General features: G+C 43.9%; 1 protein-coding gene across 1 annotated transcript in view; it reads right to left on the bottom strand.

Moving 5' to 3' along the window:
* LOC311313078 (glypican-6-like) overlaps positions 1–14,665 on the bottom strand; it is a gene marked incomplete at both ends in the record, with an annotated part of 114,305 nt that overhangs the window by 11,580 nt on the left and 88,060 nt on the right. The window contains 3 exons of the mRNA XM_084443114.1: positions 8,115–8,144; positions 9,103–9,246; positions 9,942–10,072. Of these exons, the coding sequence (XP_084299240.1) occupies positions 8,115–8,144; positions 9,103–9,246; positions 9,942–10,072 (305 nt within the window). The remainder of the gene's footprint in view (positions 1–8,114; positions 8,145–9,102; positions 9,247–9,941; positions 10,073–14,665) is intronic.

Here is a 14,665-nt window from a genome sequence, read left to right as displayed (position 1 = left end):
AGTACCCCATGTGACCACAGAGCTGGGAAGGTCTGCCTTCTCATTTTTGGCTCCTAGTTCTTGGAATTGCCTACAAGACTCTCTGAGATTGGAATCACTTCCTTCTCATGGACAATTCAGGACTCTGATTATGGACTATTGTGTTTCTGTTTGTAATTGTTTTAGTCAATGAATTTGTTATTACTTCATTTTATATTTTATCTCATAATGTTTTTTATATGTCTATGTATGTGACTGTGTATTTACTGACTGTATTTGTTTATTGTGAACTCAACACACTTGAAAATGAGGTTCACACCTCAATGTATAACTTGAGTATAAATAAAGGTTTGAATTAATATTTGCACTGTATTTTGTTTGCACTGTATTTTGTATTGCATTTGCACTGTTTGTGTCCTGTTCTGTCCTGCACCCTGTCCTGTCATCTGCAACAGTGTATGCCTTAACCCTAGTCAAATTCCTACAGTAGTATGTGTGTACCATATCAGTGGATTAGGTTTTTTTTTTTCAGGGGGGTTGGTAGGCCCCTCGAAGCTACTAGTGTTGTCGCATGTCACAGATACATGGTGTTGACAGTGTCGTCATAGACGCGCAGTGAGGCGTTTGTTAGCATAGATATCCATGTTTGTTAGTATCGGTGCATTCCTCTACACTGAGCTGAAATTAAACGAGTGCTTAGGTAAATAAATATTAACAATATTTTTTAAAACACATAAACATATTACTAGAAAAATGCAGACAATGTGTGAGAATTCTGAACAGAGAAATTGCAAAAGCATTGCTGAAAATGCATAGCCTAAATGGGAAAATGTAAACTAACTTGAATGCAATGCCATTTAGTCCACAATACACAGCCTAGCTAATGGTAGTTACTAACATCTGAAGACGTACACTAAACTGTGGTTACATTACTTACTGTATGTAGCTAGATACAGCAACAGAAAATATTTTAATTTCATCATGTCAGAAAATGTCTGACATGTCTGACTCCACTGACTTATGCTAAAAATGTTAGCGATCTAAAAGTCTTCTATTTTTGACTTTGGGTCTTTCACAAGGGACGGGAGGTCCCATTTGGGGGGTGGGCCGCCCCGCCCCTCCAAGGCAATGGTAGGAGAAACACTATACAGTACAGTACATGGCAAATAAAACGGATCTTGAATCTTGAGTGTTGTGTTAATACTGTGTTAATCAACGAGGGAAAACAAGGTGGGTAAACTCAGTTTACCCACCTCTGTATTTACCACTCCACCCCGGATTACAGTACAATTTTATTTCACATTGTACAATCAGTCAAAATGATACCAGCTTCAAAGCTCAACTCTGTGTTTTGTTCGGTCCACACATATGGCTGTTGTTTGCAGAGGGGCTGTGTTCCAAGTCAGTCCTCAGAGCCAGGAATCAGATCTGGGAGCCCCCTGTGGGTACGTTACCCTCGACACGGCTATGTATTTCATCACTGGTGTCTCACACCTCATAAAACCTTCTTCCTGGGCCTGGCTCCACACATAAACAGAAAACCCTCTCAACCATGACCTGCCATCTGCTTCAAAAACACTATTTGCATATTAATAAACTATAGCGAAAAATAATATTGGCTGAAAAAGAACACACTAAGTAAATGACCTTTGCGATTAAGTTTCGAATAGTAAGCATTACAGCAATGCAACGCCCCTCCTGCATTAATGCTATTGTCCTTGTCTGGAAGACAGAACTGCTCTGTGATAGGTCACCGAGGTGAGTGCTTAGAGCAGGTAGCAGCCTGCATAGAGACGTGGGTTCCTCTCCACCAATCAATATCCATCAACAGAGCATACAAATCTGTTTCCCTGCTGTGACTCAGCACCAGGTCACCCCTGAAAGAGATCAACCAGCTGTTTATGATTTAGTCTCTGCACAGATGGGAAGGATACACCTTGGCCGTTCCTCCTTTCTCCTCCGCTCAGACTCTGACCCCTTGGGTCTCTATTTGCATTAGTGATATTTATGTTGTGAAACAAGCCTATACCAAACTCAAAAATACAGTATATCTGATATACATTATGTACAGTATCAAGGTATAAGGCTTGATGTGTGAGACTATTCAGCCACAACCCCTCAACCTTAAACAGTCCCTGACACCATACCTACAGCAGCTCCAGTCAAAGATTCAGCTACAGTTCTAACTCCCAGCTCCAGCCAAAGATTCAGCTTCAGACCCAGCTCCTAGCTGTAGCTACAGATTCAGCCAAAGCTCTCAGCTAAAGCTTCTGCTCAAGCATCCAGCCCCAGCCAAACATCCAGCTTCAGACCCAGCTCCTAGACCCAGCCAAAGAGTCAGCTTCAGAGCCAACTCCTAGACCCAGCCAAAGATTCAGCCTCAGAGCCAACATCTAGACCCAGCCAAAGATTCAGCCTCAGAGCCAACATCTAGACCCAGCCAAAGATTCAGCTTCAGAGTCAACTTCTAGACCCAGCCAAAGATTCAGCTTCAGACCCAGCTCCTAGACCCAGCCAAAGATTCAGCCTCCAGCCCCAGCCATACTTCAGCTACTGCCCAGCTCCTAGCCTCAGCCACCAGCCTTATTTCCCTAGAAGCCTGATTATGTCTGCACATTCAATCTGCCAGAGCGGAAGGCTGTGATTTAACACGGAGCTCGCAGCATGGCGGTGGCGTGGCTTGCCAGTATATCATTCCCATACCTCAGAGTGATGGCACCATATGTCTGCTACAGCCCCTGTCTTTCTGGCTGCTATTATAGTTTCCTGGATACTTCAGGTACTTGACATGAGGTGAAATCTTCCTGTTATTCAAATGTGCTATTATTTTCAGTAAACTTTGATTTAACGGTGCAGGTTTGGAACAGAAATCGGAATGCAGGGAGATCTGTCTTTGTGCACAGCCTGACAGAGATCGGAGGAATGACATGGTTGCGAGCAAGGCAACATAACAAAGGCAATGAATATTTATCACTGCTCACAGGGCCTCCCATCACTCTTTGAAATATGCAATCTTCACATTAAACAAGGAGATAAGCTACACATTCAGCAATGATGAAATCAGATTCATATCTACGTTTTGTGGATTATTTCCCCCCCACTACACTGAGTAACTTTCCCATGCAGGGCTACTGCAATTACTGTAGCAACAGCAATTTATTAGGACGGACTGTTTTTAAAATTGCATAGCACCTTACTTCAAATAATGTGTGACAGCTACTGTATTGTCAAGTGCAGTTTTCATTCAGATGAATATTGCATTGTATCGCCATTCAGATAAAACACGTCTTATTAACGAGCAGCATGCTATAGATAGGCTGGGAAAAAACTATTCAAAATGCATATCAAATCTAGACTCTACCTCCTACTGTCTGTCACTGACTTCGAAAAAAGTAAACCTAAAAATAGAGGAAATAGTTGTTTCCAGGGATGCATAATCACCTACTAATGGATTCTCCCTCTGTGGGCTAATTTGGTCAGGTTCCATCACAGAGAGACGTGTGTCCACTTCTGTCTAATGTCTCACTCCAGCCCCTGCAGACCAAACTCATTAAGAGCTAACACTACTGTACCTGTACAATAAGGGGCTTTTATTATGTGACTCCATTTACAACCATGTAAGATAATGTTCTATACTGTACATGTATAAGTAGTGTGTACCTTAATGCAGATAAATCATGCTGATTTACATTGTTCTGTGTTCATGTAAATTTAAAGTGCCTAGTGCTTTGCTTGCTTGTAGATAGTAGGGGAACCGTGTACCTGGGGCTGAAGTATGTCCAATTACTGTATGGACCACTTGAATATGTTGTTGGTATGACTATATGCTCTATATACACATTTCAAATTGACCCAGTAGCATGCTTCGTTTTCAGTGGCCCTTTTTACATATCCAGACCTGAGGCTCGCTCCCCTGGTGACTATGCTGTTCGGTTAACAGTATATACTTCATCATGGTGAGCTCAATTTATCAAACAAGGATCCCTTGGTGAGGCAAAATGACAGAATATTGATGAAATGGTGGTGGGTTTTTGCTGGTGATTAGCTCTAGGCTAAGAGATAAGTTGTTGAGAGAGAGAGAAAGAGAGAGAGAGAGAGAGAAAGAGAAAGAGAGAGAGATTATTAAAGCCAAGCTCCACACTGTAGAGAAGAACACAGGAGCCATCCTGGGCAGGGCTGACCTCTCTCTCTCTCTCTCTCTCTCTCTCTCCTTGCACTCTCCGTCTCTCCCTGCTGCTCCATGCTCCCCAGGGAGCCTGCTCGCCCAGAGTGTAATGGGGCCAATATGTCTCATTAAAGTATTGACAGATATAAAGAGTATCAGAGCTTTAATGGCACCGCCATTAGTCATCATGAAGGAATGATCCATGGACAGAGCTCTGTGAACAGGAGACCGGCGAGAGTAAGGCGAGAATATGACAGAACACGACAGAGGACTTCTTATCATAGCTCTAGTTCTCCTCACAGAACCTCAGTTATCTATAAACTTGAAGTTTATTTCAAGATATGCGCTTGTGTTTGTGTTTCCGTGTCTGGTGTTCCAACAGGGAACATGTTCTGTGCGAGATTCCCACCAGTCGGGAATGATGTTATTTGGCGCCGGACAGTCCTCCAAGCCCCCCGACTCTTTAAAGGATGTAACACGTGGGCTGGTGCCGTGACTGCTCATCTGTTCACGGCTGCAAGCCCCCTTGAAGGAATTGAAGCTGTGTTCTCTCTCGGCTCTTAAGCTCCTAACACAGCTGTGCACCAGAATGCTGCTCAGTCCCTGTGCTACAGGAGCAACATAAAATCACCTATTTAAGAAGACCACCGTCTGATGACATCCACGAATCAAACAAGTAAAAAAAAAATCACTTAAAAAACAACAACAAAAAGAACCAACTAAATTCTGCTCCACACTCTATAGGTTAGTTAATAGACAGCCTTGATGTAATGATTAGTGAATAGACTGCCTTCCTGTCTAACCTGGGAGAAGGCAGAATTGAAACATTGCTTATGTGCATCAGTCACCTAACAATGCCATATTAACCACAAGTCACCAGTTTTAATTTCATGCGCAAAAGGCTGGCAAATTAGTTTACACACAAGTGGTCTAGGGGCTTTGAATCTCGCTAAACAGGTTACATTCCATTGTGATCCGGGATATTTTAACTGAAGTCTTTTGTGTGGTTATCCACGATTGATGGCATTTGCTGAATTTGTCAGGATATTTCTATACTATTACAGTTGTACGCCTGAGTACAGCTCCTCGTTCAGAGCTCAGTACGATGTCATATACAAGTACTATCCATTTTTGCCCTGTTTATTTTCATGTGGTATGAGGATAAGTAACAATTATGTTAGAATCTGTGGAATCTAGATAATAGTATGCCTTATGTCTAGAACGAATAAATACAACAACTGCGAGAATGGCCGTGCGGCCAGGCTTACTTATTTCCATTAAGCCGTATCCAAAACAAGAATGTTTGAGTGGCTTAAAATGATCCTGGCCCACTGAAGGATTATGTAGGGGTCAGGACTCTGGAAAAGGGAGAAGATGGATGTTTCCTGACAGTGGTGCATGACTCCAGCAACCACAGCGGCATTTCACATTTGTTCCCTTGTGAACGGCTGTAAATCATAAAATACTGCACAGCCCATATTGTTTCTAAGGAATAAAAGATCTAATTGGATGGAATTTATGATCAGTACAGAATGACACGGACGATAAACATAGAAACTCTATGAGATGAGAAGTGATATTTCCAATAGCTGTAATCAAAGCCCAGAATACCAGATAAGGCAGTCTGCAGCTGACTCCAGTGTTGCCAGATGATGATCATCTAATTAACAGCGACTGCAGCCTGGTATCTATGGCACGGCTCTGGAGGTCTCCAGTTTCCTCTGCTGCACACTAGGCGCCATGTCCATGCAGAGAATGAGGACTTCAGTCTCCCAAATGCAATCAATGAAACCAGCACAATTAATTTCCGTCCACGCAACTGAATTGAGGGCGGAGAGCACGTGAATTTATAAGTACATGCAAATGGACACCAGTATATCCAGTTACAGAAATGGAAAGCAAACTTTTTATAATTTTATAATTCTAATGAAGTTTATGAAGCTCATGCAACATTCAACTTTGACTACAGAATCACTCTAGGCCTCGTTTCAACATAGAATAATAGAAAATCATGATTTTCAAAATGACCTTGTAGTACAGCGACATCATAACCAGACACACCAGATGTTGAGTAAACTGTCTGTGAAAACAATTCCAATCACTGTTATCCTCTCATGAACCACTATACACAGCATATTATAAATTGAACATGAAAGACTGAGCCCAGAAGAGCCCATCCAGTCTGACAATCTATGGTGCCTTCATCTCTCCCTGGACTTTCTAATATCCGCTCCTCCTCCCGGAGCAGTGATGGTGTACTGTGACAGGATGTCAGGCAATTAAGTAGCGGTGCCTCATGGAGCCAGAGGTGGGCTGACTCCTCCAGGCGAGCTCCTCCAGGCGCCCAGGCAACGTGCGCAGACTCTCCCTGCAGTCCCACGCCCCCCCCCCCTCCAGGCTCACTCTTTCAGCGCCGAAGCCAGGCGCTAACACCTGCTGTAATCAAAGGGCGCGTGTGCTCGGCAAACCAGCCGTGGTGCACTGGGAGTGTCGTCACTGTCGCTAGCAATTATGACGTTACAGAACGCAGACCTGGACGGGGATCGCCTGGGGCCACAGGGTTGTGAGGCAGAGTAACTTTCTCGCTGGGAATCCAGACATCCCTGGTCAGCAGATAGCCTACCTGCCTAGGCAGTGGGGGGACTGCAGCTATACAGGAGAAACCCCCACCCCCATGCTAACTGCTGCAACGTACTGACATCAAGACATGAGCACATGCCTCAAGTCAGAGCTATTGAAGGTCCGCTCCTGGATGTGTGTATGGATGACATAGTTCTGTTATCGTTGATAAAGAAAGATATATCAGCCTGTTAAGGTTTCAAAGCTGTGTCTTTACGATTGGCATCTCGGTTTCACAAAAGCTGTCATTTTGATTGCTTCATACAAGCTAATAATGACAGGTTTTGCAAAAAGAGAAGTGTACAGTACCGTTGTACAGTAAATGACATTTGCCATCCCTTTTCCCTAAATGCATTCACAGACCACATGGTATCACAACACCGTGTTCTGAGCTGTAACTGGAAAACTGCCCCAGCAACCGGACTTGTTTATGCCAGAGGGGACTGTGAAGCAAACAGAACAGCCGGGCCTACCGTATCCACACAGCCCTGGCGAGGTAGCCCCCCTACTCAGGTGTCTCAGTCTAGCCATCACTTGTCCAAAATAAGCTCCTGTCACTCAGCTCCCATCTAGGGAGGATCTCTGAGCAGGCTAATTGCCTAGTTATTCATGAGCAGTCTGGAGAACTCGTTTCTCCGTGCCATTAGAGCACACGCCGACGCAGCACTGCCGTCTCCTCCTCCACCCCCACCCCCACCCCCACCTCGGCGTTCAGAGTTCTACCCCGTGCGTTCTGATGGAATAGGCCACGTGGTGATTGGCTGGCGTCCTCCGGGGCCCTGACTCCATTAGCTAAGGCAACGGAGATCTCAGATATGTCTGGAGAGACAGAGCGGGCCAGGAAAAACATGGAGCACACCTCCAGAGAGGAGTCCTCTGCAGCTGAGGAAACTGCAGCGCAACCTCAAGTTCTCCCACTGGAAATGACTGTCGTAATACAATGTTACAACAGCCGAGATTTTGACAGAAGACATACAGTACAAAACACAGGGGTTGTGATCAAGGTTGTTCTCATGAATACAACGCTTTGTAAATCAAAGAGGTCTACTCGTGAAAAAAATAAAACAAGGTTATTAAGTTTGTTCTTATGGGAGCAGAGTCTGGCGGTGGGGATGAAATACAATATCCCAGGTGCTGTGTACCACAGGGCTTTGTAATGTCACAAAGCTTGTTTACAACATTGCCATTTAATATATAGTATGACCCAGTATGACAGATGTGAAATGATTTGCTTTCCAGTGATGTACACTTAACAGGGCACTGCAAAGGAGATGAAATAAGACAATGGTGCCAAACAAAAACGTCTGACGATGGCAAAGTAAAGAATAAGTAGAGAATTCAAGAAGCTTACACTGTGTTGCATTGCCCTCCAGACAACCTTCTGGTATGCAGCAGAGAAACAGACAAAGAGGAAGAATCAGTTAAGAACGCGGAGACAGAGAAGGAGAGAGCCGAATGCACAAACACAATACAAGAGCAATAACATTCATAAGCAACCAAAGATTCCATTAGAGGGAAATATATTTAGAGGGGGAACAAGTTAAATACGGAGGATTATATGTGAAGAATGACGAAATAAGAGAATGCCTTGTTCTGCAGAAGGGGTTCTGTCCATAGCTAAAGACAGGCAGCCAATTGTTTTCCATGGTTCATTTATGGTTATGTACCACAGCTTTTGACCTCAAATAAAAAATACAGTACTAGTACTGCTTTACTTTTAAAATAGGCTAATTTGAGGAGCTCATGGATCTCCTCTCCATGCTAAGGCTGGGAGGATCATCCCAGATGAGAACTGTCCCTCACCTCAATCGGCCTGTCAGTTCCCTGTTAACCTTTAGCCTCAGCAGAGATGAAAATCTCAACCAGATCAAACAAGCGTATTGTTTATCTGATGGACCATAACGGTTCGCCAGACAGCAAACAGATACCTTTGCTTCTGACTATCCCATAAAATGTCTTGACAGGTCCAGGTTAAAGAGGACTGGTAAAGCTGGTGATCTGTTAACAAACGGGGATCGATAGACAACCCTGAATGGAGGACGAGTACAAAGAATTCATTTCCGGCTCCAGGAACCAACCATGGCAAATCACCAGCTTTAATCAACACTGTCACGTCAGGAAGACAAATGATGTTTACACTCTAGCAGAGTCCTGTCCAAGCAGAGACTAGTCTGTCTCTACGTGCATGTATGTGTGTGTGTGTGTGTGTGTGTGTGTATGCAGGCGTGTTTATCTGTTCATCATAGTCTATCCATGTGTGTCTTTCTCATCAGTTTGTGTGTGTTGCTCCTTACCAATCTCTATGTGTGTGTGTGTGTGTGTGTGTGTGTGTGTCTCACCAGTCTGTCCAGGCTGGTGCCAGCTGCAGTGGTGGGCCGCTCCTCTGGGTTGTATGGTCTGAAACGGGCGCTGAACACATCCGAAACGCCCCGGGCAGACCTGCCCATCCCTGAGGGCTTTGGCTGCCCACAGCCTTGGAAAACCTGCAATTACACAGAGATGGGTCTCAACTGTCGGCCGACGAGAGAAGCTAGAATTACTTGGGATGTGGAAAAGAGAAAAAACACAATGTTTTGTTAAGGCCATGTGGATCATTCACCCCCCATATTACCAACATGACAGTGCTCAAAGTCACATTGATCTGACCACGCAGATAGGGTCTTCAACTGAGGCGTGACCAGCCTTATATAAGATCATGGAGTTAAGTTTTTAAGGGATTATAGAGAATGCACCACGTATACTTTAAAGATAAACAGAACAGCATGTGTACCATTAGAAAGCCAGCAGAGAGTTTAGCCTGGAACCAACGCAGGCAACACTGTGTAGGCAGAAGAATCTCCTCACAACCACCTTTTTTTTTTTCAAGCTGTGACTACAATTTTGTGGCCGAAGGAAAGTGCAGTAAAACACAGGAAACACATTAACTACTGTTAGTTGAACTAAGATTATCTGACCAAAGAGAAACATGTAATTCAAATACAAAGACCTAAAAATGGATATATAATTACAAAGTGTTGCAATACACACCTAAGGCACAATCCAGTTGGTGACAGCACAGAGTGCAAAAATGCTTTTACTTAAGAGCCTTAAAAAACAGTTAACTCTGCGACTTTAAAATAAGACTCTTATTGGAGTGAAGACAAGGTGCTGGCTCGGGGAATCGGCCCCGTTGACATACCCTGTAGGAGATCTGGACGCTGTTGTCCTGCATATTCATGATGGCCTCTGAAATCTTCACATCAATAGGCTCCATGACAGACTCAATGTTGAAAGGTCCCTCCAGCCTCTGTGCCACTAGCAGCATGGCATCTGTCACAATAGTGAGGAGAGGTAGAGGGATGGAGAGAGAGAGAGAAAGAGAGAGAGAGAGAGAGAGAGAGAGAGAGGAAGAGAGCGAGAGAGAGAGAGAGAGAGAGAGAGCAAGAGAGAGAGAGAGAGAGAGAGAGAGAGAGAGAGACAGAAAGAGAGAGAGAGATGAGGGGCGAGAGAGAAATTGAGAGAGAGGACTCTGATACCCAAAGAGCATTCAAAGAAGACAGCAGATCAGACCTTTCTGATCACACATTCTAAGCCTTTGGTTCAACATGTAGACTCATGCACCCGAATGGGTGAAGAATCAGAATCAATTTTAGAATCAGAATTTTATTTGCCATGGTAGTTTTACATACTAGGAATTTGCTTTGGTCAATTGGTGCATAACACTGATGGAGACAACATTAGACAGGGTGCAAGGACAAGATGGGACAGTGCAAAGACAGGACAGTGCAAATGAGCAGAGCAAAATACAAAATACAATACACAAAATGGTGTGCGCTGAATGTATATAGAGTATATGTACAGAGTGTTAGAGTGTGTGTTGTTTTTATGTATACAATGTGTGTGCTGTTGTAATATATGTGTGCAGTGCGAGCCTATGCACCGTACACTACAGTCAGCGGTCATGTGCAAAGGTGCAAAGGAGACAGTCAGAGGGATTGTTTACAAGTCACATATTGTCTCATTAAACGTATAATTTTTTATTTTCACAACATTTATCATTTACTGTCATACCCTAATGTGGAAGCAGAATGCGATTGTCTTTGTGCTACCCTCTAGCCTTTCACCATGCAATTTCACCATTACAACCCATAATTACAGCATGAATACTGGGGGTAAATTCAATTTCTATGTAGATCAACTGAGTGTAATATAGAGTCAATATAATTTTGTTACACAGACCAAAATGAATAAGGCGGATGATTTAATATAATTCCTAAAAGCGAAGCACTTTGAGGTCTTATTTACATCTGGGGGTGTGAGGATGCTATGAGGTCATTAATGAAATCCCTGTATGGACTGGAACCATACGGCCACATCTGCACACAGGAGAAGAATACAGCATATCATTACAACATGGGACTTACATGTTTCAGTCAACGTACCCTTATCATGGAGTTATAAAATTCACACTGTATTTCAATGAAAGATCAATGGCGGCAGGTTAAAAAATAAATATTCACTGCACATCACAGAAACATATAAATACAAGCTGTCGCTACCCCCCCTGCGCAGTACAGAAGAGGTGGAGCTTCTGCTCGCCCTCTTAGATCACGCAGCCGTCCAGATTGGCACTTTACAAGCTGCAGGGGTTGATTGTTATTGTCCTGTCTGTTCTACCTTGGAGGGGATATTCATAATTTGGGACCGTCTGTGTAATGGCAGTGTGGAGTGTGAGGTCTGTGCCACAGGGACACACAGACAGGTAGCGTACCGGTCCCTTAGGGGACCACAACCAGGCCTGTGCAGTACTGTAGGTAGGCTGCCTGTCAGGCAGAGCTTCTGGGCCCTGCCCAGCGTAGCGTCCGTCCATCAAGAGACCTCCCAGGTACAGACCTCACCGTCCGGCTTCTCTAATGACTCTGTCATTACCGCCCAGCTCATCAGAGTCATCACTGCGTTTAGGGCATGAGAAAACATCGGCCACTCGTAAATTCATTTTTATTTTTAACACCGCATTCATTCTCTGTTCAAGCACCAGACTTCATCACTTAAATGGCGATGTTTAAAAGTGCCTACTCATAACCATGTTCTGATGGTAGACACATTTGTGGATGATTAAAGGGGACATTTTTAGTTGGCAACATTTTATTGGGGAAAAAACACTGTTTACTTTTAGATTAAAAAACAAAAGAGGCTTTGAAGATTTCTTAGATTACAAGAGCCTTGTGATACTCACACCGTTTTCATGATGTGTGAGTGTGGATGGGTGCCCAGTCTGCCGTCCTCGGGGGACCTGAGATCACTAATGGTACATGAGAGGAGCTGGTGTTCACTCTCTCAGCTCCGGTGCTATTTCGCTCCCCGTCATATCTGCGGGCGGCTCAGCCTTTGAGGAGCGCCTCTTGATTGTTTACCCCGGGGCTGCAGATGGGCTGCGATGCTTGGTCAGATTTCCCTGAGCAGACTGAGGAGGTCAGGGTCCAGGGACAGACTGGGTTTCCAGTGGTTCCATCGCAGCCAGAGGAACAGGCTAGGCTGGTTCATGTTACTGACAGATAATGACATTGAACTGGATAGATGAGGCAACAAACCGTACAAAAAAACGTCTATTTTATACAACCTTTGATTCCTATGACATGGTGACATGGTCGTCCTCAGATAGAGCATCACGTACAACGTTAGTTGTATGATCCATATGCTCTTGCTGATGGTGTGTAGTCTTTTCATCAATGAGAAAAGTCTAAATCTGACAATAGTACCGGCTGACTGTGAAAAAAGCAATCCAAAGTGCCTCAGGTAATCTTGCCTATAAAGAGACCAAGAGCATCAGAAGTCAAAGATGAACAATAAACACTGTTGAATACAACTGCTGCCCGCTGATCAGAACACTGCCAGTGGTTTGCAAGCTATCTCTCGAATAGAACACATGTATTGTTACTGACTCTATTCAATTCACTTTTTGTGCTGCTTCCTTCCAGTCTGACAGGAAGCAGCACGTGAAGCTGGGTAAACACGTCTCTGACTCCAGGACCATCAGCACAGGTTCCCCCCAGGCTGCATCCTTTCACCTGTACTCTTCTCTCTGTACACGAACAGCTGCACCTCCAGCCACTAGTCTGTCAAGCTCCTGAAGAAGGATGACACCACCCTCATCGGACTCATCTCTCTGAGGGTGACGAGTCTGCCTACAGGTGGGAGATTGACAAGCCGCTGTCCTGGTGCGGCCAGAACAACCTGGAGCTCAACGCTCTCAAGATAGTGGAGATGTTGGGAGATTTCAGAAAGAACCCGGCCCCCCCCACCATCACTCTGAATGACTCCCTAGTCGACTCTGTTGGCTTCCTGGGCACCAGCATCTCCCGGGACCTCAAGTGGGACCTGAACATCAGCTCCCTCACCAAGAAGACACAGCAGAGAATGTACTTCCTGAGGAAGCTGAAGAAATTCAACCTGCCAAAGGCAATGATGGTACTCTCCTACACCTCCATCATTGAGTCTATCCTCACTTCCTCCATCACCACCTGGTACTCCGCCACTACAGCAAAAGACAAGGCCAGACTGCAGTGCATCATCCGCTCTGCTGAGAGGGTGATCGGCTGCAATCTGCCATCCCTCCAGGTCCGGCACGCCTCCAGGGCCCTGAAGTGGGCTAGAAAGATTGCGGCTGACCCCTCCCACCCTGGTCACAATCTCTTTCACCCACTACCCTCCGGCAGGAGACTGCGGTCCATCAGGACCAAGACTTCACACCACAAAAACAGATTCTTCCCCACGGACCCCAGCCTCATCTATAAGGCCTGTTTCCTCCTTCCTTCCTCCTCTATCCCCTATGCACTACTTGCACACAACCGCTGACTGTACTGTACATACATAATGTACATATCACAACAGCACACACATTGTACATTGCAAAAAAAACAACATTACACTCATACTGTATATACACTCACTGCACTCCATTCTGTATAACAACAATAATAATAATAATAATAATAATAATAATAATAATAATAAAACGTTATTTGTGTAGCACCTTTCGTACAAATAAAGTGCTTTACAACAGAGAATTAACATGCTTCACATAAAAACAAAACAAAAAGCAGGGGAAATAAGAAGATGGTAAGAAGAAGATAAAACAGAATAAAAGAAGAAAAAAAGAATAAATCACTAAAATACATTTTGAAAAGCTTACCCAATACAATATTGCAAATCCCACAAATTTGTATGAAACGTCTTGTGTCATAAAACCCAATTATCAGTTTTTGAGATGTGTAATTAAGAGTCCATTCTATGCCCTTGTGAACCATATTGCAAACGTTTGTATTAGCTACTGTACACAGTAACTCTTAGTAGACCAATGCCTACTTCAGGCCTCTTGACTCTTGATAATTCCTGCAGTGATTCGTACCTTCAAGATAACACCTGTTGGGGTACAGTATCTCCAGGTTCCAGCTAAACCTAGGTTAAAAATTGTGGATGAGGATCCAATCCTCGTACCACTAGACCAGACTTTCCTAATACACAAATAGAAATATTCCAAATAACTGTTTTATCATTAATTATTTGATAAATGCAATTAAATAAAATATTGTACTAGAGAGATTACATTTTAAAAGAAATGCAGTAGCAAGCAAGTGTAAAAGAAGCAAGTCAAAAGCTAAAGTGAAGAGATACGTTTTTAGATTTCTTTTAAAAGTATTTAGCAAACTGGCTTCGCTGATATCTACTGTATAGGTACAGTATTGTGTTCCATAGCTTTTGGGCATAACAGACAAAGGCTGCACTCCTGATCTTCTTCTGACTGTTGCTGGGAACTTCTAGTAAGCCAGCAGTGGATGATCGCAGTGTTCTTAAAGGCACGTAGTTGACAAGGGAGTTAAGAATGTAGCTTGGTCCTCGCCCATTAAGGGCTTTATATATAAG

This window comes from Borostomias antarcticus (genome assembly GCF_949987555.1).
Source record: "Borostomias antarcticus genome assembly, chromosome: 9".
Classification (NCBI taxonomy): Eukaryota; Metazoa; Chordata; class Actinopteri; order Stomiiformes; family Stomiidae; genus Borostomias; species Borostomias antarcticus.
The sequence above is the reverse complement of the archived record's forward strand: the minus strand, read 5'-3'. Positions and strand labels throughout refer to the sequence as shown.